Source organism: Lissotriton helveticus, chromosome 3_1, assembly GCF_964261635.1.
Source record: "Lissotriton helveticus chromosome 3_1, aLisHel1.1, whole genome shotgun sequence".
Lineage (NCBI taxonomy): Eukaryota > Metazoa > Chordata > Amphibia > Caudata > Salamandridae > Lissotriton > Lissotriton helveticus.
The window spans coordinates 1,654,403,008-1,654,424,384 of NC_136061.1; the positions used below are offsets into that span (position 1 = coordinate 1,654,403,008).

The following is a 21,377-nucleotide window of genomic DNA, read 5'->3' on the forward strand; positions in this document are numbered from 1 at the left end:
AACGTAAAGTTCTGTGCGGTTTATACCACGCTAATTTCTTTGCAAGGTAGGTGGGGCCTGTACCCTAGAGGAGTTTGTGGGTGAGACTTAGGATTTTAAACTGACATCTTTGCCGCACTGGGAGCCAGTGTAGTTTTTTTAGGCTAGGTACAGAGGCAGACCTGGGTGGTAATCCCAGTACCAATCGGGCTGCCGCATTCTGCAATATTTGGAGTTTAGTAAGCACACCTTCATTGATTGACATAAACATGGCATTGCCATAATCTAGACGGCTGATAATAAGCCCCTGAACCAGAGGTTTTCTTGCCTCTAGAGGAAGCCATTTAAAGATTTTTCGCAGTTGTTTAAGTATACCATAACATATGCCTGATATTTGATTCACATGTGCTTTCATTGAAAGAGAGCTGTCTAGCATAATGCCCAAGTCACGTACCACTTCTTTTGGCTCTGGACAGGGACCAAGTTCGTGAGGCCACCACTCCTGGGACCAAATAGTTTTGGCTGAGCCAAATAGCAAGATTTCGGTTTTGCTATAATTAAGCTGGAGCTTGTTATCACTCATCCATCTGCTAATATGAACCATGCACTGCTTGAACCTTAGACATGTGTCCGGACACCGAGAATTGCAGGTGATTAATACCTGCGTATCATCGGCATAGGATACTGTGGAGAAGCCATAGGATTTTATGATATTGGCCAGTGGGGTCACATATAGATTGAACAAAAGGGGGCTAAGAATCGACCCCTGAGGTACCCCCACAGTGAGAGGCCTATTTCCAGACACATGGGTGTCCATTTTGAGATAGGTATAGCGGCCGGTGAGATAATCTTCAAACCAGGCTAAGGCATTGCCCCTGACACCAATCTCCCACAGACGATGTTTCAAAATGCTGTGGGAGATGGTGTCAAAGGCCGCTGATAGATCCAACAGGATCAGAATTGCTGACTCACCTCTATCCAGGGAGAGCCGAATGTTGTCCACTATCTCAATGACTGCGGTCTCTGTACCATGTGCGGCGCGAAACCCTGACTGTGAAGGATCAAACAAAGCATGTGTCTCAATATAGGTGGTGAGACGTTTGTTCACCAGATGTTCCAGTACTTTCCCAAAGAATGGTAAAAGGGATATAGGCCTATAATTGGATAGAGTGGAAGGGTCACTGTTGGGCTTTTTGAGAATAGGCTTGACCTGAGCTAACTTCCAGCTGCTAGGAATGGTGGCACTTTCAAAGGAACGGTTATAGATGTTAGTCAACGTGCCAGCCAAAAGCGGGAATATCCCACTACATCTAAGGGGAGGCAATAAATCGGTAGGAGAACCTGATTTAATTCTTTTTAGGGCTTCTAATACTTCGTCCGAAGTGGTAGGCTCAAAGTCAGTTAGGGTCGGAAGGTGAGCAATGTCAGTAAAAGCCATGTTCTCTTGAAATACTGTGCCTGACATAGGCCTATCCTGATTATCTACTGGGAAAGAAGAGTAGATTGACTTGATTTTGTTGTCGAAATAACAAGATAGTGAGTTTACCCACTCTGAGGTGGGACTGAAAGTGGAACGCTCCACTAGGGGGGCAGTGAACTCCTTCAAGATTTTATACAGTTCTTTGTTTGACTGGGCCGCTTTATTTATTCTTTGAGAAAGGTAGTGTGTTTTTGCTTTCTTTATGTTTTTTAGATATTTAGAATGAATGAGTTTATATTTATCGCGGTCTTCTTGCGTTCGGTTCTTCCGCCAGCGTCTTTCAGCTGTTCTACAGGTCACTTTCTCACATTTCAGGTCCTCAGTGAACCAGGGTGAAGCAGTGCTCTTAGCCTTAACAGAGGTTTCTGGGATGATTTCATCTAGAGTGTTTTTTATAGATGTTTCCAATTGGGTTACCATAAGTTCGATGTTCTCATGGTTGTTATTGGGAGGTATGAAGTGAGACGAGAATGCCTCAAGAGTTAGTTTGTGCCAAGGACGGATAACTACTGTTTCTTTCTGTGTGATAGTCCTTGACCCTAATGGTGTAGGAAATTTAAAATGTATTAAAAAGTGATCAGTCCAGGTCATAGGCATGGGTAATTCACAAGTAAAATTGGCGAAGTTAGTAAAAATTAGATCTAGGGAGTGGCCAGCTTGGTGAGTGGGGCCGGTTACCCTTTGTATAAGACCCAATGTATCCAAAGAGGCTATGAGATTACAGGAATCTGTATCATGCAGTTGTTCTGCGTGATGATTAAAATCACTGAGCAGAATAAAATTATCAGTCGCCAGTACATGCGATGCTAAGAGATCTAAAAGGGTGTTGGCGAATTGTGATTTATCTCCCGGTGGTCTATATACCAAAGCAGCCCTACCAAAGGAGTTAGAGTTGAGTTTTATATTGATTATTAGAATTTCTATCCATTCGTTAGAGAGTGACTCGAGTTTAATGATTTCGATAGGAGCTTTTGCCGCTACGGCAATACCTCCCCCTCTCTTACGTGTCCTGTCGTGTCTAATGATCTGGTACTCATCAGGAAAAGCGATCGCTACATCCGGTGAAGCCAAGTCATGTAACCACGTTTCAGTGAAGAAACAGATATCAGGTTTTTTATTATCCAATAAACTCCAAAGCTCAAGGGCATGTTTAGGGATGGATCTGGTATTGAGGCACAGAGCTGAGAAGGTATTGCTGTCTCCTTTCCTACTGGTGTTAATAGTTACTTGGGTATTGGCAAACGCTCTCGTATGCGAAGCTCTAGATGTTACAGTGGCCTCTACCCCAAATGACTTGGTGGTGACATTGATTGCCTTAGTACAACCTAGAGTAATCACCAATTCACTATGCGGATTTAAAGATAGAAGTTCCTGCCGACTGTAACAAATCATTGTAGTAGTACAGACAACACCTCAGCAAAGATATAAAGAAAGGAAAGGAATTACCAGGGGTTTAGGCGGGAGGCGGTGTCCAGGCGCGGACGGGCGCAGACGAGCTTGCCTTTGGCGCGCCGCTGCGCGCGTCCACGCTAGTGGCGGGAATATGTAGGGAGGAGGGCGGGGCAGCTCTGATGACGCTGCAAGGGTGCCACTGCTAATTGTCCCTCCGCACAAACGGCACAAGCCGCGGCGGAACGGGGACCAGCAGGGAAAGGCAGTAGGATGCAGGTGAGACTATTTTAAGCGCTGTATTAATCACCGCACACAATTTAAAACAAAGATGACAGATGTAATGTTAAAAAGTTACAGGCAATTAAAAATGAACAGCCTTCGTTTTCATTTCGCCGCCAAACAGACTTCGAATAGTATTCCAAACTGTTTCTTTTCAGTATAAATTTTATTTATATATTTATAAAATTTATCTCCCGGTGGTCTATATACCAAAGCAGCCCTACCAAAGGAGTTAGAGTTGAGTTTTATATTGATTATTAGAATTTCTATCCATTCGTTAGAGAGTGACTCGAGTTTAATGATTTCGATAGGAGCTTTTGCCGCTATGGCAATACCTCCCCCTCTCTTACGTGTCCTGTCGTGTCTAAGATAAATACCTTGATTTATCCCAATGTCTGCGAGAGCTCCTACTTACACTGAAAGTTAAAGAGATACCTCACGGTGAGCATTTTTACGCAGCGCTACGGCACTGTGCCTCTTTACGTCTATATTCAGGTTTTGCAGAAAGCTAAGAGTAGGAAATGCCATTAATGTTCAGCAATCAATCTGGGTCGTGTATTTCATTTTTATTTTACAACTCCAACCGCTGTTCCTGGGATTTTCCTTTTCGCATATCACGGTCGCGTACTTGCCAAGGTAGATAACGCGGTTTTAAGCTGCCCATCTTCGTCAATAAACAATCATTACTTATAATTAAAAGTACGGAATAGTGTAAGATGTTATTTTAGGGGCAAAAAAGGGTTAATCTAATATACTATAATAAAAAAATCAACAACAAACTAAATATTCATATAGTGTGGCAAGGCATAGAGGGAGTTTTGGACTAGTTTGGTTGTTTGTGTGATGGTCCATGTTTTCAATATATCTTTTGTTCAGCCAAATAATATTTTTAATTGCTGAAATGTTATTTATTATGATGACTATTCTTTAAGAAGAATAAAGTGTAGTAATTACTAATTGTTATGAAATACATAAGTTTGTATGTGCACTGATTCTTTGGGGGAGGGCGGCACCTTTATCCTTCCCTAGTAAATGAAAGTGACTGATAGGTTGCTCCTTTAAGTTCAACTCAGAAGTAGAGGTGAAAACACCCATCATTTTTCCTTTCCTCCGCAATGATCACTGTTTCATTGGGTGATTAGAGGAATCTACCCATATGTGACGCCACCCTCCAATATATTTGGGTTCTCACAACACCTGGTAGTGGCTGGTATGTCAGGCAACCAGTATCTCCCTGACCTGTAAACATTTGATCTGAGATCAGGGCAGAGATGCAGTTATATTGAGAATTGTTGCCTGGGCATAAGTGATGGCTTACTGATTAGAAATTGCTTTTTTCAGACCTTCCCTTAATCTACTTAAATGCTCTCTCATCTCTTCTGCAGTGCTCTTGCTATCTCCTTTAGAGAAACCATGGAAGATATTTAGTGGCACCCTTAAGACAAAACTTAACTTTATAGAGTACTCTATCTGGACTCCTAACTCAGACATCCTGGTGATCCATCAATTTCAACAAGTCTAGGGTTTCTGGAAATGTTAAGGACTTCCAAAGTTTGTGTCATTACATTGCCTATATTTGCTGTATCGGCCTCTAAAAGTTGTATTTGTATTTTTAGCCACAGACGCGAAAGAAAGACAACACTGGGTCAGCAGACTTCAGATATGCACACAGCATCACACAGAAGCCATCGGAAAGGTATTTTGAGTAGTGTTTTATCTTCATAATTGATAATTGTAGGGCTTTGGTTTTATAGCACTCTCTAATATATACATGTAAAGAGGCAAAGATCTATCGCTTGAGGAACCTGTATATAGATAAATATTTCAAAAAGAGTGTGCTTGTGGAAATTATTGATACAGTTACTGTATGGCTACCCACAAAGGTCACACCTGAGTCCTCAATAATTAACATTATAATTAAAAAACAAATTAACATAGAGACCTTGAGTATATATATTGTTGGAATAATTGTAATAAAGAAGGATTGATGCACCGGAGATTTTATTAATTGTTGAGTGCATTAGTTGTTTTGACAAATATTGTGTATAATGTTGTTGCCCAAAAAAAGTTTGCTAACACTGATAGATTTTAGTGCAAGTTTGTATTTTGGTATTCACATAAAGCATATATTTTAAAATATAAAAGTACTTTAATATTTATACATGAGCACAAATGCAGTAGCTAAATTAAAAAAGAAAAGTGATGGAATGTGCACTCTTCTTTGTTGTACGAAAAGATCTGTCAATGTAGTTGTTTCCAGTTTTTAAAGTTGAGGTTTTGGCCCCATGATAATAAATGTGATTGGGCTTTCCTCAGGAAAGTTTAAAATAGAGCAATCATTTGTTATTATGTAGTTTTGGCATTGGATAAACCTTAAATGTAGCGGTTAGATGATAGTATTACCATAATCAGCAGAGTAAGAGTGGAGACAAAATACTTAGTCGAAGAAGTGATTTCAAGGTAAGAGCTCAAGACCTAACACAAGACTTAATCTGGAGACTGAGTTAGTGACAACTCCAATTGAAGGTCCATAAATAAATATCTGGAAACTTGGGTCTCTGGTCCCGTTCTTGCCATTAGGTTTAAATGCTTTTCTTCTTTACATTTTTTGCTGTGTTCAACTATCCCATGGGTACATCAAGCTCTGAAGTGAACAAGCAACCCCCAAACAATTCCCCCTCCTAAAAGTTTCCTCCCCTCCTCACCCGTCCCACTGCTCCAGTATCAAAATCAGGTTTCTGCAGCGTTAGAGTTTTCATCTTCTTGAGCGCCATTCGTGTCTGTGTCTGGTCTCTATCTGCCGTCACAATGTTGACAGCAGAATAGTAATTGAGCTGAGAGCGGCCTAAGAGTTTTAGTGCTCTGAGGTGCTTTGGGCACGGCAGTTTGTTAAAGTCTCCGCTAAAGAAGTCCAGTAGGCGGCCAGTGAAAGCTTTCGCCTCACCCAGCGCCAGTTTCAACAGTTTCTCCATACTTAGAATCAACCATAGTCTTTCGATCCATTTATGTTCGAATGGCAGAGTTTGCTGTCCCCAGAGACCCAGGTTGGCTTGTTTGGCTGCAAGTAGGAGGTGGAATATCTGTTTGCCTAGCATACCCTGAAGCGGATAGATATCGGGTATGGGTCGTCCCAATAGAATTATCTTGGCGCCTATGTCAGGTCTGACCCAGTGATGTGGTTAATAGTGGTCAGTATTGAGGACCAGAAGGAGTGCATTTTGGGACAGACCCTAAGTATGTGGTAAAGGATCCCTCCTCTCTGCACCCCCTCCAACGGAGAGGACTACCCCTTTCTTCATTTATACTAGGCATGTTGGGCTGTAGTGCCAAAGGTATAATTTCGTAAGGAGAGTCTATCCCTCCAGAGTGAGAGGTATAGTTATTAGCGCAGATCAGGATTTCCTCCTATTCATCCTGATCTAGTGTGATGTCTAGCTCATTCTCCCATGGGAATGCATGTTTGGTGAGTCCCCATGTGGTATGATGGAAATGGCACATTTGTCATCTGTGCAGTGTAGAAGGTATTTTCCAAAGGGCGTAAGGGCTCTCATTTCCCCACCCTGTTTAATTCTAGGGTGTGATGGCCAATTGCATAACTGCAAGTATTGGTATCATTCTGCCTCTGGGAGGTTGTACTATTTTAGTTGCCATAAGGATCTGGCAGAGCCCTGTATAAATGTGTATGTATGTATATGTGCATATATGTATATGTGTGTGTATATATATATATGTATATATATCTCCTTTTGCATCGCCTCCAGCCATTTACCATATGAGGTTCTGGTCAGGGCTGGTGTGAATTTGTGGTTTCCCCAAAGGGGTACGAACAGGGAGAGGAATGTAAAGAGACCACGCTTAACCCCCACTTTGTTGCAGACCTCTAGTGTCGCCCTCGGGATTTCGGAGATGAACAGCATTTTCGTCTGGTCGAAGTTGTCAGAGGATTTACCAAAGGGTCTTGCTGACATTGTCTGATTGCTCATGCACCATCCTTTGTCAGTTTCTTGTTGTGTCCATTGGGAAAGGTATTGAAAAACTCCAAAACTGCGGCTGACCCTTAGTTCAGCACCTCAATCCCTGTTTGATAAATGTAAGAGTCCTGTGAAATACTTCCGAAGTCCGCCGCAGTAGGGCTCCACTGGAATCCAGACAGGAAGTTCAAAGATAATGGAGGTTGCAGCAGGGAAAAAAGTCCAAACGCTAAATAGGGAGTCCTTTACGTTTCTTTTATTCTTTATAGTAAAGCATGCAGTCAGACCTCAGCCAACGCGTTTCGTTCTTTACAAAAGAACTTCTTCAGGGCAATGCAAATGATTTGCAGGGGTCCTGACGATGTCAAAACTTAGGGAGTCCCATCTGGAGGCTCCACAATAAGAGTTCCAGTTCGTCAATTCCAGACCCAAACGTTTGAAAGGTCCAGGGAATTCGGATGGCGGGTACAACTCTCGCAAGGCGTATATATATGTATTGAAACACATCCTGCAATGATCTGTTTACATGACTGATTAAGATTGTTGTGAATGCTCCCTATGTACTGGAACTCTTATTAAGGAGTTTTCAGGAGGGACTTGACTTATTGACCTCTGTATTTTGACATTGTCCGGACCCCTGCCATTGGGAAAGGTAGCGAAGGTGTTTTGCGGCATAGTAATGGGCCAGGTTAGATATTCCCAAGCCCCTTAGTCGTGGACATAGCGTACCCTGTGTCGGACAAACCCTCTCCGCCTTGCCCTGCCATATAAAGGTAGTGCACATCGACTGAAGATCGGTTGGGTATTGTCCTTTGTATATGAACAGTGAGGGTCTGAAAAAGTATAGTACTTTAGGTAATCTAGTCAATTTGCACGCTGCTTTCTACCGAGGGGAGAGACACTTATATTTCCAACTGCAAAGCTCGCACCGGATGCCTCATTTCAAGTGCTAGAGGTTGATCTCTCTAGTTTTTGCTAGTGTGGGGGCCAGAGCTAGGTCCGTAGTCTGTATGTGAGGGGGCCCATTGCAGTGAAGTGAGCAAGTGCACCTGTTGCATAATTCTCTTGGGGGTGGAGATATTTAAGATTTCGGATCTGTTGATGTTGATCCTGAACCTCGTTACTCCATGGTAGAGATTAATCTGATCCAGCACCTTGGGGAGAGAGGATTTGGGGTCCATTAAAGACAAGAAGATATCATCACCATAGTCAGTGCAATAGCTGGTTCTGCCAGACTGACTTGCAGGCATCATCCCTGGCAGCTTCCAGACCACTAGGCCCCCTCTCTACACATGCCAATGACTACCAACGTTCTGAAAACTTAAAACAATCTAAGAATGTTGTTTCTATATTAATATTATGGATTACATTCCCTCATTCAGTAATTGTTAATCAACACTGAGAGTACTTTTTTACGCAAGAACAACAAATACATTTATTGTGGCTCAGTGCAAACTGACCGTGAAGTAAGTCTCCAACTAGGTTCTAGGAGTCTGGCGGGCCATCCATTGTAATGAAGATACAGCCATTTAATTAGATGCATAAATACAGTAACTTATCTTTTGTAAATAAAGTCTCTTTTGTGGGATTATAATTTAATCTGGAGAGTTTCATGTGCTCTTCTCATTGTGCATGGATCATGTGCAAGCAACTTTGTGCCCAGCCTACCTCTTACACATTATGCTTCTCAGTAGAACGCTGAACCTGATTCTGTACTGTTGTTCCAGGCATTGATATCCAGTGATAGCACCAAGAAAACGCTGGTGAACGTGCGCTTTATAAATTATTTTTAACATAACATAACTTTTCTGTCAATGAAGAGTCCCTTGACGTTGTACTCTAATTAGATAGTCATGGTTGATAATACAGCAATGTGTGCCTAGCTTTCGAAGTGTCACCATTAGCACTCCTTGAAAGGTAGGTGGATTCAAGGAGCATGTACTGTAAGAGTCTCATTGGATTTGCAGGTTGCAAAGGCTTTCTGAAATGGTGAATGAACAAGGGGAACCTCCTTGTGAGAGTTGTTCCGAACTTTGGTTCGTGTTACTACATGTTCTGCGAGTGGTACAAAACATGTGGGCAAACTTTACAGTGTATGTTATCTGGAAGAGCACATGCAGAGTTAAAATCATGTTGAAAGTTGTCTAGGTGGTAATGCCACTATTGCAAATGAAAATGTCACCAAGACCCCTATACAGATGAGCACTTGTAAACACCCAATAACCCGCTCTGCTGACATTTTTTCATAACTGAAAAACACACACTTCCTCTTCGATTATGGACGTGGCATCATTGAACAAAAATCAGCTAAAAAGATGTGTATTCCCACATGGAAAGTACTTGGATATAAATTTGTTTGGCACACACCAAATGAATGCATGTTCTCAAAGTGCCAATTTTTCTCTCAGAACAATCCTCCTCTGAAATCTCGCAGCTTCTCCATTGCATCCCAAGGAAGCGGCAACTCCCCCGCTTTGCAGAGAAGACCGAGCCAAAGTGCTGCTTCCTTCTTCAGTGTTGGGCTTCACAAGGTGCCGCCGACCGGCAAAAGATCTCAGATTCTGCCGCCGGATCACCTAGTGGATGTCAGAGAGGTAAGTTGTGTACGTTTGAAGTTAAATTCAGTATATTGTGAGTTGTCCTTGCTTTCTATGTAATTTTGACATGTTTGGAAATGAATAACTAAGCGATAATTGATCATGTTTTCTGTATTTAAATGGCATTACCCTGTTGTAAGCCTAACCCTAAATTAGATGTACAGCGCTGAGGTTCGTTATTATGCTATTGAATTAGCTTGGTAGTTGATACAGCATCAAAGTATTGTAAGATTGTAGTAAAAATGTGATCGCTTAAAACCTCAAGGGCCGTTTAATCAAGGTGCTATCCTCTCCAGACACATCTTGTATAGACATGGGTCATCATTTTTGGGCAATTCTTTTTCCTCCTTTTCTGTTCCTAATCATTGTTAATAGCTGTCATGTTTGATATAAATGGTGTAATGAAGTGAATCTGGTTTAAAGCAAAGAACTTGGTTAGTTTCTGGGATTTTTAGGTCTCGCTTCAAACAAAACCTATTGTTTCCAAAATGCAACATATACTTGTGGTGGGTTTTTGTTCAGCCCCATGCTTACGATTGAAAGGCTTTGTTGTCTGTTTCTCTTCCTCTTTCTTTATTTAATGCCTTTTTCCCCATACCTTGTTTTTTGCCCCGCTTAAGACGATTTCAGTCTCCGTGTTAAGGAAGCTAGACAAGAGCCTCTCTGTGTTCCAGTAGGGCGTCCCTTAGTTGCAAATATTGGTAAAATAGGTAGCTATCCAGGGAGAAGCCAGTTTGAAGTTCCTGAAAGGATTTTATATGGGTACCTTCCCACATATCTTCCATTCTAGATATGTCTATCCGGTCCCAGCTGTGAAACTCCAATAGTCGCACCATCTGGTCCAGCTAACGGCCTGCCCAAAGGGGGGAGATCTCCAGGGTTACTCTCCAAGTAGCCCCAGTCCATCGCAGCGTAGCCCTCTATGACTGGAACACCACTTTGGTCACCTCCGGGAGCGACCCCAGGATAGGCGCGTCATACAGCAGATCCGTTATTTTATCCAAACTGATTAGTGCTATTTCACCCCATCCTCCATTTCGTCACATCCCCCATGTATCAAATCATTCACCACCAGGGATTGTGCCTAATCAAATCTTTTAACGAGTGCTCAAGTTACTTTGTTGCTACCTTCAGCTTTTTTTGTTTAATTCTGGAAATATTTGAGATCCTTGGCTTCGACTGCAGTAATTTTGCCTGTTCCCGTTCTTTCACTTGAGTAATGTGTGGTTTTCTGATGAAGAATATAGATTTGGGGTCACAACAGAGTGGTTGCATTGCCTTGCAGCAGCATGTAGGGACACTAGCACCACAGAAGGCAATGTCATGCATATTTTTAGAATGCTTTTATTGCAGGTGGTTCATTTCAGCATAGCGGAGGTACCCTCTTATGGAGAGAGCTATTGTAACTGGGCAGGTAGCCAGTTATTTATGTCAATGTTTATTTGTTGTCTTCCTGGAACCCAAGATCTCTTTAAGTAGGTTTAACTTTACCTTGTTTATTAACAACCTTCTTGCCATGAAGTAATTCCTACTGCACTTCTGTTTCTGAGCCGTGTAAATAACCGGTGTTAATCTTGCACAATGTGATATTACTTTATTTACCAACTTCAAAAAGATAAAAGACTTTGTCTGGATGCGAACGTCTGCCTTTCAGATCGTGGAGTATTTCAGCAGTGGCTGTTCAATTCACTGAGCCGTCCTGTTGGCTTATGACAGATACAACAGGGTTTCATATTAGGGATTTTAAATGGAGAGTGATATTTTTAGTATGTTTTTTCAAACTTCATTCCCAGGGTCTTGTCCTGACACTTATTCTGTTTTGAATGCTGGTTAAACTACTGCAAATCCAATTACTATGGACTCATTTTGTCTACATGCCACTTAAAATACTCTGAACGTTTATGCTTGCACTGAGCATCTGATCCTAAAATTCAGAGTCTGGTCTAACAGGGATCTAAAAGGAGTCCTGGTAAAAAAATTATTGAGTGAGGTCTACATTGCACCATGAGAGTGAAAGTGGTATCCAGGGGCGGCTGGTAACCTTTGAAAGTGGTGAGGTGAGCAAAGTGCCCCACTGATTCCTCAAAAACAAAATTAAACAACCTCTTCCTCCAAAAGCCAAAAATAAAACATAAACACATAACTAAATCACTACACTGACATGTATTACACATTTGTAATAAATACAGAAAATTAAATGCTGCCTGTGGTCGGACGAGCTTCCCCTACCAACGTTGCTCTCATACTGTTCATCAACATGTGAGAAGGGCCAGGATTGGATGGAGCGGGTTGATTGGACGCTCCTTCAGGCCCTGGAAGCCCAGCTGTCTAAGAAAGCTCGGGTTGGAGAGTGTTAAAGTGCCCATGTGTAAGAAAGTGGTGCTGTATATACTGCACCAAAGTAAGGTTCAGTGTGCACAAAGTCCACAGTCCCCAGAGGTTTGGCAGAGGCTAAAGTTAGATATAACCTTACTCTCTAAAGTGGTAGCTTGGTCAAGCAGTAAGGCAGTATCAGAGGACAGTGTAAAGCATTTGCTGTACACACTCAGTCAGCAAATGATCTCAAACACTCAAGAACTGAACTTTAGGCCAATTGTTTTGCATATAAAAATATATTTATTTTAGAACCACAAGTAGGTATCATAAATACTTTCTCAGAATGAGATGTTGGAATTGAATACTTTCAAATAGCAATAGACTTCAGAATGCAATAGATACAGTTGTTGCAATATGCAACATAACTTACTTAACACAATAATAACATTGAGCTTTATGGGAAGTTTTAAGTAAATGCAATAAAGTCACTTTACGAATGTTTTTCTTACTCGGGACTGGATCCTGGATTCAGCCCTGGTGCATTTCCTATAAACAGTTGAAAGAAATCTTTTTTTGTTACACAGGCGATTTTAAAGGAATATTTGTATGTTTTGAAAATCGACATTTGGAAATTTTGTTGAAAACCAAGCAATGTAATCCTATGGAGGAAAATAGTTAACGGTAAGTCACAGTTATAATTACTTTTTAGGGTCAGGGCTGGGCACCAAGATCCAGCACTGGGATCTTTCCTGATAACAGGCGAGTAATTTCATTTTCGTTGATCGGATGATTTTTTGTGAATATTTTAAAGTTGCAAAACTTGACACTTGAAAGAAATTAAGTGAAACCCAGCCAATGTTACCCTATGGAGAAAATCAAGTTATCGGTTTTGGAGTAAGTACTCTGCGCAGAGTTAAGGTTCTGGGGGTAGACTCGGGGGTCTCCCGGGGTCAGGTAGGTACAGTTGTTACACCCTCAGTGGCACAGGGGCAGCCGGGTGCAGAGTGAGTAGGCCCAATGTTAGCCTATGGTGGGTAGGGGGCCTTTGGTTGGTGACTGCTAGCAGGCACGCCACGCGGCTGTGGGAGCTGAGCTCCTGGTCACTTACACAGGGCAAGTGGGGAAGTAGGATAGGACAGATGCTGCACTTCCAGTGGCACTCGGGCGGCTGGGTGCAGGGTGCTTTTGGGCCGTCGGGTGCCCAATGTATTTCAATGGGAATGCTGCAAGACGAACAAAGGCTACAAACTCTGGGACGGAGATTCTTCAGGTGTGATCACCACTTCGAGAGGTAAGTTGGGAAGCTGTAAGTTAGGTAGCCACCCAGGAGTTGGGCACAGGGGGCCGTGGGGCACCGGGTGCAGGGGTGTCTTTTGGTGTTGGGAAATCTTACCCTCAGCTGGTCGCGGTTGGAGGGGTCCCTTGTTGTGAGGCTGCAGGCATCATAAGGAGCGTCGAGGAGGGTCCTTGAGTGCTGGATTCGTGGTCACAGTCACCGGGGGGACGTCCTCGTGGTCTTTGTTCACTCAGGCACAGGCCGGGCTCGGCAGAGTGTGCAGGATTTGCGGTTCCTGGCTGGCACCAGGGGTTGTTGCTGTTTGAGCAGAACCACTGCCTGTGGGAGTCCCAGTCTTTAGATGAGAAAGGCAGTCAGGTCTTCCGGGGTTTTCGAGATTGCTGACCACAGGAGACGCCGGGGTTTAGCAGGAGCAGGTTCGAGGGTCGACAGGCCTGTTCGGCTGAGGCCAAGTCAGTTGGTGTAGTCCTCTTGTTAGCAGCTGCACAGCAGGTCCTATTTCTTCTTGTTCTTCTTGTTTCAAAATCGGGATCTGAGGAAGGAAGTTTCAGGGTGCCCCTAAATTCTAAATTTAGGGATGTTACTGGTGGGGCAAGGGCAGGGACCAATGGGTCCCTGTTCTGGAGTGAGTACACCCTCTATCATGCCACTCTCCAGTGGGAGGGGGGCAGGAGCCTAGCTCTGATTTGGTAGGGCTCCCCATTCTCAAAATGGCGAGAGCCTGGAGTTGTGCTTTACCTTGCCTCCCCCACCTGAGGGGTGGGGTTGGCAGAGGCTGGCACACTCCCTTTCCTTCCTTTGTTTTTTCCGCCTGTCTTCCCACCAGAGTGGGGGTCAGAACCGGCTGAGGACAGTTGCTGAGTACAGGAAGTGGCCTGGAGAAGCTCACAAAGGCAGCATGCCTTTGAAGCTTCCCCTACCCATCCTGGGGGAGGAGACCTAGCACCTCGTCCCCGGAGGTGCATTGTTGCAGGTCCAGGAAAGCGGATGGCTCTCTACCCAGGGGTCCAGCAACATGGCTGCTGTGTGGCAGCCTAGGCAGCCTCTCATTCAGGACGCTGGTTGTGGGTTAGGTTCAGGGGGCAACTCTAAGTTGCCCTCTATCGTGCATTTTACATTAAATCCTACACTGGCATCAGTGTGGATTTCATGTGCTGAGAAGTTTGATACCAAACTTCTCAGTCTTCATTGTAGCCATTATGGTGCTGTGTAGTTCGTAATGAAAACCTCCCAGCACCATATACTCTTAATGGCCTCAATGCACTTACAGTGCCCAGGAATTGCCCTGGTTACTGTAGGGGTACAGGGATCATGCACCTGTGCCCACACCCCTGGCGCAGTGCACCCAGCTGGAAGGGTGACTGAGGTGTGCCAGGGCAGTGTGTTTTGTGGGCATGGCCCACAAGGATGTGTGCCATGTCGACTCTCTGTTTAGTTCTGCACCAAGACATTCAGCCTGCAAAGGCAGTGTGTGTGTGCCAGGGTACAGGGCCTCTAAGGGTGGCACAATAAGTGCTGCAGCCCTTAGGGGCCTTCTCTGGTCACAGTGCGCTGGGTACCTAGGGTAACATTTACCAGGGGCATAGCTGTGGCCGCAGATGCCAATTGGGTTTAGGTTTCAATACAGTTTTAGGGGAGGAACACAGGCCCTGGGTACCTGATTGGCAGCAGCCCAGGGCACACTCAGTCAAAGTACATCCGCAATTCAGCAAAAAGTGGGGGCATACCATGCAAGAAAGATAGCACTTTCTCACACCATGTCAGGCTGGCCATCGTAAGACAGCCGGCCAAACTGACATGCGCACTTTGGAGTGCCTGGCCAGGCACTACTCCAGTCCTCCATGCTGCCAATCGGCAGAGCGGACACGCCCCGCATTTTTCATGACTCGGGGGAAGGCTGGCGGTGGTGCACCTCAGTGAAAAATAAACTGGCAATGAAATAATTTCATTGCCATTTTATGTTTCACTTTAATGCACGGCTCGCAGCAGGCGGTGGGGTCAATGCTCCCCCGTCCTCCTGAAGAAACCACTGCTGGTGATATCCCTATTGACCATCGAGGGAGATGGAAGTCTATATTTATGAGGAAAATCCCATTAAAGAGAGTGTAGAATAAACCATTTTAGGGGGATGATACAGATTTGAAAATTGTGACCCTCTAAAAGTCTATTCCGGTATTTATCTTGTAAGCAGTGAACATGATCCAAAAGAGTGCAACGCCCTCAAAATGAGGAGGAGTTTATGCGTGTAGCGTGACAAACGAGCACAACTCTGTTCAGTGGGTTTTCGGACTGGTTGTGGTGAGTGGGGTTCTACCCCTTACCCATAAAAAAAAATCTTCAATGGTTTCAGACCGTGCAAATTACAGCACATTGTTAAAAATATTGCCTTAGCCCATTCAACTGTAAATGGACCTACCTAGCTCGCTGCTGCGTGGGAAACATCAATATGCACGAATGTCCATCCCCGCTGTGAGAAAGTGACCGAAATGAGTACAGTGTAAAGCTCTGAGGACTTTACTAGGACAGTTCGAGCAGTGCTGGACAAGACCCGATGCGTGTGGGAAGCAGACTGCAATGAACCTGCTGAGTCCTTTGTATGTGCAGAACGCTGAGTCAGCCCAGCGTGACTCGACACGCATCATGCAGTCAGGCTTCCCCTTCCGCCCTGGACCAGGCGCAAATTGATTTGCTTTGCTTGGCACAATAAATGCAGCCTTCCGACTGTTTTGTGCTGGCGAATATTTGACTTTCTATCTAGGTGTCATTTTTGGTACTCTGTTGTACCACTTGGTCTTTGCTTTGACACCCGTCCAGTCGAGAAAAAAAAGGCAGTAATAAATTAGTCCTCCCTTTCTATGAAATATTCCCTAGTGATTTATTGATTAGCAATAGATCAGTTTGATTTTTTTCGCGCCATCTGTTATTCTTTGATCTTGCATTCATGAATCTAATTTCTTCAAGTAGGAGACAGCAAATGCTCACCTAAGAGACTATATATCCTTGGGCAGTAGTAAAGCTCTGCAGTGCGTAGGTATACAACCAGTTCACAGATTTACAGTTTATTAAAGAATATTGATCCTGCCCGATATCAGTCCTTTTGCAGAGCATGTTTTGCAAATTAGCTGTGCACAATCTGAATTAAATGTTGCTAGTGCTCACAGTTTCCCCACGGAGGGTGGGGGAGTTCAAAAGCGGTGTGTGCCCATTTTCTGAACCACTGTTGTATTACAGGAAGGGCCACAGATGATTTGAATCCCCTTCTGTAATACTGATAGCGCTGCACTATATGCGTGCCAGCACTATCATAAAAGGGCATTCCTTCATTTTCCTGGGGGCGTGGCCCATCCAGTTGAGGGAAATAATTGTCTCTGTGCAAAAATGTGGACACAAGCGCAAAGGTAAAGGGTCTGTCAGGAGACAAACTGACAGTGGCACCAAAAAAAGGTGGCACACGGCCAGTGCACTCCCAGAAGCCAGCTCTCTGAAGGAGTAAAGGGTGTCACAATTACCCCCAGGAGGTAGATACTCAGTGCACCTGCCTGCTGTTGGATCTCTACCACTCCCTTTGAAGTGCAGGCTGTTACTGCCGCTCAGTATAAGATGGAGCTTCCCCTCAGAGCATCCGCTCGGTCTTTCGTTCAAGAGCTGCCCCCAGGACAGAAGCGAGTTTGTGGCTGCCCTAGTGGCATCACATCGATAGGTATATGGTGAATTGCCCCTGCTGCAGGTGGGGCATTGTGCCCTTTCCATATTCTGGCCACTTGAATGCAGTTTGTACCATTTGTATTTAGTTGTGTGCCAGCAGGGCTAGTACGATTAACAGCTGGTATGAGTGCTTGGCATTATCAGCATTGCAAGTGTTGCCCTCCTATTCTGTCAGTAGCAAGTTATCCTGCACCCCTAAAGACAACCAGCCACCTACAAGGCAGTCTCCTGCTTCTCCCTCATGTTGCTCCATCTCATTCCATTCTTTTGACTTTGGTGACATTGAGACTATGGGAGTACTAGATAACTGGATTTACATCTAGAGGCGTTTTACAGATTACCTTCTCTTGCACCTGTGAGATGGTACTCAATTGGTAGGATACGAATACTTTGACGACTCAAATCGACAATTTTTTTCAGGCAGTGAAAGGGCATGTGGAGATCCAGGTGTCACACAAAGTGAAGATAATACTGTCCTGAAAAAAATAGTCGGAGCTCAAGACCTACATTTTTCATACCAACAAAACAGAAGCCTTCTTTGGTACTCGATTAGCCGAAAACATGAACTCCTCATTATTCGAATTCGCCCCTTCCATAAACCAGGTAGAAAACTGAATCACCCTACCCCACTCAAGTTGGCCTATTATCATCACTAATACCTTACCAGCAAAGTTACAACCACTAACCTAAAACTGCTAGCCAATCATCAACTTGCATCCAAGCGACCCCACTAGCCAGTGTAACTCCAGCCTTCACGACAATCACTCGACTGGCAGCTGAAACCGTAAGCAGCAAGATGTTGGGCTTCATTCGTGACCGTGCCCTGTCCAGGCAGTTGCATCTAGGACCAGCTAAAGTTTCTTGCCTGTATAAGCTAAAATAGTAATGGTTTTCTAAATCAAGGCAATTCCCCAAACCTCCTTAAAGAGATACCAATAACCTCATGCCTGAAAATGCATGCACCTATACCATTTCCAACTGCTCTTACATTTCTGATATCCTGAGCATGGCTATAGCCTTGGAAAGGACAGCTTTTCTAGCCGCCCTTCGCTGCTCATTGCTGCCTGGCTTTGACTGACAGTCTGGATTCAAGCTGCCAATAGGAGCTGTATTACCTTGAAGGGTATCTGGGGGGGATCTGTTAAGAACATTCAGATTAAAGCCTGCCACTCTCTCAGTGACACATGACAACACTAACCCATCGTTCTACTATGGTGCCTTCAACATACAATGTCTATTTCAAACAACAAGGGGACCCCAATTAGTATCAGCGAGGGACCTCGGGGAGCTAAGTTATATGGAAAACAACAATGGTCCCTGGCAGCAAGACAAAATAATTGCAAATGAATATAGACTCAGTCAGTTCTATATTATGGAAGACATGCCCAGCCGGGCAGAGGTCCTAAAAATTTATATTTAAATCAAAGTTTTACAAAACACAATAACACCTTCAACAATTCACGTGCGTGGGGCACAACCTGTACCCAGCCACAACAATACACGAACAACATACATAGAAGGGCTTGTAAGGCAAAATCAACAAACTCTGAAAAGTTCAAATTTAGACAGAGAATTTCTTATAGGTACCATTACACATTTTTTGTAACAAGTAATATCACAGGTATATGGTACACACTGGGTCGACGACGTTTCGGACCCCTTACTAAATGATGGGGTCCATCATCAGGACAAAACAATGGTTGCCTTTTTAGTTTAAAAGCCTCTTTTGCCTAAAAAGAAGAAAGAGGGACAGAAAAAATACATTAAGTTCTCACGCACATAATGATAGTGACTATCAGGCCGATTTACCAGCATCCAGGTGGAGACAGCGAGTGACATCGATAATAGTGTCCCCAGGTTTGTGGCTAAGTGAGGAGGCACATTCTCTGGCGCATAGTAAGGTGAATAGGAGCGAGTGAGTGATATTAAGACTAAAGCTCCGAGTGGCAAGCAGATCAAATAACATAAGGCGCGGTGATACCAAGGAACATCAAGGAAGAAGTGCAACAATATATTTTTATATTTGTAGAACATGTCAGCAAAAAAGTAAAGAAGTAAAAAACGGCGCAGTGATACGAGGTGAGTTGTGAAGATGTGGCTACAACAGGGTAGAAGTAAAAGGCTCACCAGAGGGGTAAAGGTACTGGAGCTCAATTAGACGCGGGATCACTTCAAGTATAATTGGTAATCTGCTAGAACTGGTATGTCTAGATGAAGGGAGGGATTAGCGTTTTAGGGCTGGGACCAACCATCTATCAAGGTAATTTACCGTAAAATGGAGGCGTCTTACCAATGATGCAGATTATATATTATTATTTTGGAATCCAGGGCAATTGAATTAAGAGCTCGCAGGACGAGCGCGCAGACAAGGCCCAAACAGGGAGGTATTATCCACTTGGTCGGATCATCTAGAAGAAGAGGGGGTACACACGCTTATGGAAGGGGACAGGCGGACGCAATTTAATTAGGCGGTCATAAGGATCTTTAAACGGCGGCTTACCAGTGGATCAAGGATGCTAAGTCGAGGGTCCGGAAGTTGAGGAGTATAATCTTGCATCCACATGTACCTATGTACAATTAATGTTATAAGTGTGGATCAAATCAAAGGTAGACTAGACAGGCGAGCAGTCTAGGCAATTACTCGTGAAACGAGCAGTGCTTACCTTGTGCGCCGGGTAATACCGGAAGCGCCGCGTCGCGCTGGGATCCTGGAACCAGGGGGCCTGCCGGTAAAGGGAAGGGATTAGCGGACAAGGGAATACAAAGGGGCCCGGTGTAGCGCGGGACTATCAAGACGTCCAGGCGGCATGTCCTATGCTTACCGGATCAGTCGGCAACCTCGATTTCCTGGACGCTCCATGTGAGCCCAACAGTTTTATCATATCCAGCCATTGGCTGAATAGTGGGCATGAAAATAAAGAAAGGACCAGGGCTTGGAGGCCATCTTAGGAAGGGGAGTGAAAGCCATAGATAGGTAGGAACAGTGTGCAGGGGAAGATAGTGCAACGTGGTGACATCTGTGTGAGAGAATACCAATTGTGACAATTACAGTAACATTAAAATTAGAGTACATTATTTACAATCTCTGCACGGCCAGAAAGTTTCACTTTTCTCTTCTCAATTAGAGATCATAATCAGATTAATGTGGTCCAGTCCTCTTGCTGGTTAAGACCAGAGTTCAGGCTATCTGTCCTTATGATCCATTTTAACTCCTCTTTATTGAGCAGGAGATCTAGGTCGCCTCCTCTCGGTGGTAATGTCACTTGGTTTATGACCGTCCAGCGGATATCATTTTCCGTGTGCTCCTTAGAAGTGAAATGTTCGACCAAAGGGGCGTTGGGTGTCTTACAACGTATTCTGCTCCGATGTTGGGAAATCCGTAACTTGACTTTCTGCTTGGTTTGTCCAACATAAATAAGATCACATGGACATAAGATTGCATATACAACGTTAGAACTATTGCAGTTTGTAAACGTCTTCAACACATTCTTGGTTTCCTTGTAAACAAATTCTTTAGTCTCAACAGTGAAATCACATACCACACATGTTCCACATTTCGCATGACCCCTAAGTGGTGTCATGGCCCAGTGATCATTAATCGTTCTTTTAAGTGGGGTAGGTGATGGTAAAGCTGCCCTCACTAAATGATCTTTGATATTTTTGCTTTTTCTAAATGCAAACAATGGGCGTTCCCAGTTCAGTTGCCCCGAGTTTAGAATGTGCCAATTTTTCTTGATGGATTTTGTGACTTTATGGGAAATGCTGGAAAAGGTGGTGACACACACCAATTTGTCTGTAGTAGGTTTGGGTTTGTTGACCAGGAGGCACTCGCGTGGGCAATACCATGCACGCTTCATAGAGGTTTTTATGAGGCGGCGCGGGTAGCCTCTATGTCTCAACTTAGTTGCTAAGAGACTAGCTTCATGGAAGTAGTCTTCTTTGTGGAAATTGTTCCTTCTCAACCGGAGGAACTGCGAATAAGGTAAACTATCTTTTAGGGCCCTAGGGTGGCAACTATTATAGCTTAAGAGCGTGTTTTTCTCTGTAGGTTTGTGGTATAAGGAGGTGTAAAGTAGGCCATTCTCATGCTGGATGTTTAAGTCCAAGAAAGGAATAGAAGTTTTGCTATGAGTAAGTGTAAAGGTGAGTCCACTGCAGTTATTGTTAAGCCAATGTAGTAGGGCTGGGAAGGCTTCGATGTCATTACCCCATATCATGAAGACATCATCTATATAACGTCTCCATGTAAGGATGCCTTGGTGAAATGGGTTACTGTCTACTAGAATTGTGTTGCATTCCAACCAGTCCATATACAGAATGGCTAACGTTGGAGCAAAAATAGCTCCCATGCTGGTTCCACG

General features: G+C 43.9%; 1 protein-coding gene across 2 annotated transcripts in view; it reads left to right on the forward strand.

Moving 5' to 3' along the window:
- Window positions 1–21,377, forward strand: part of OSBPL11 (oxysterol binding protein like 11) — a 294,199-nt gene that overhangs the window by 71,559 nt on the left and 201,263 nt on the right. For both annotated transcript variants that reach the window (XM_078682428.1, XM_078682429.1), the window contains exons 4-5: window positions 4,747–4,826; window positions 9,510–9,695. In XM_078682428.1, the coding sequence (XP_078538554.1) occupies window positions 4,747–4,826; window positions 9,510–9,695 (266 nt within the window). The remainder of the gene's footprint in view (window positions 1–4,746; window positions 4,827–9,509; window positions 9,696–21,377) is intronic.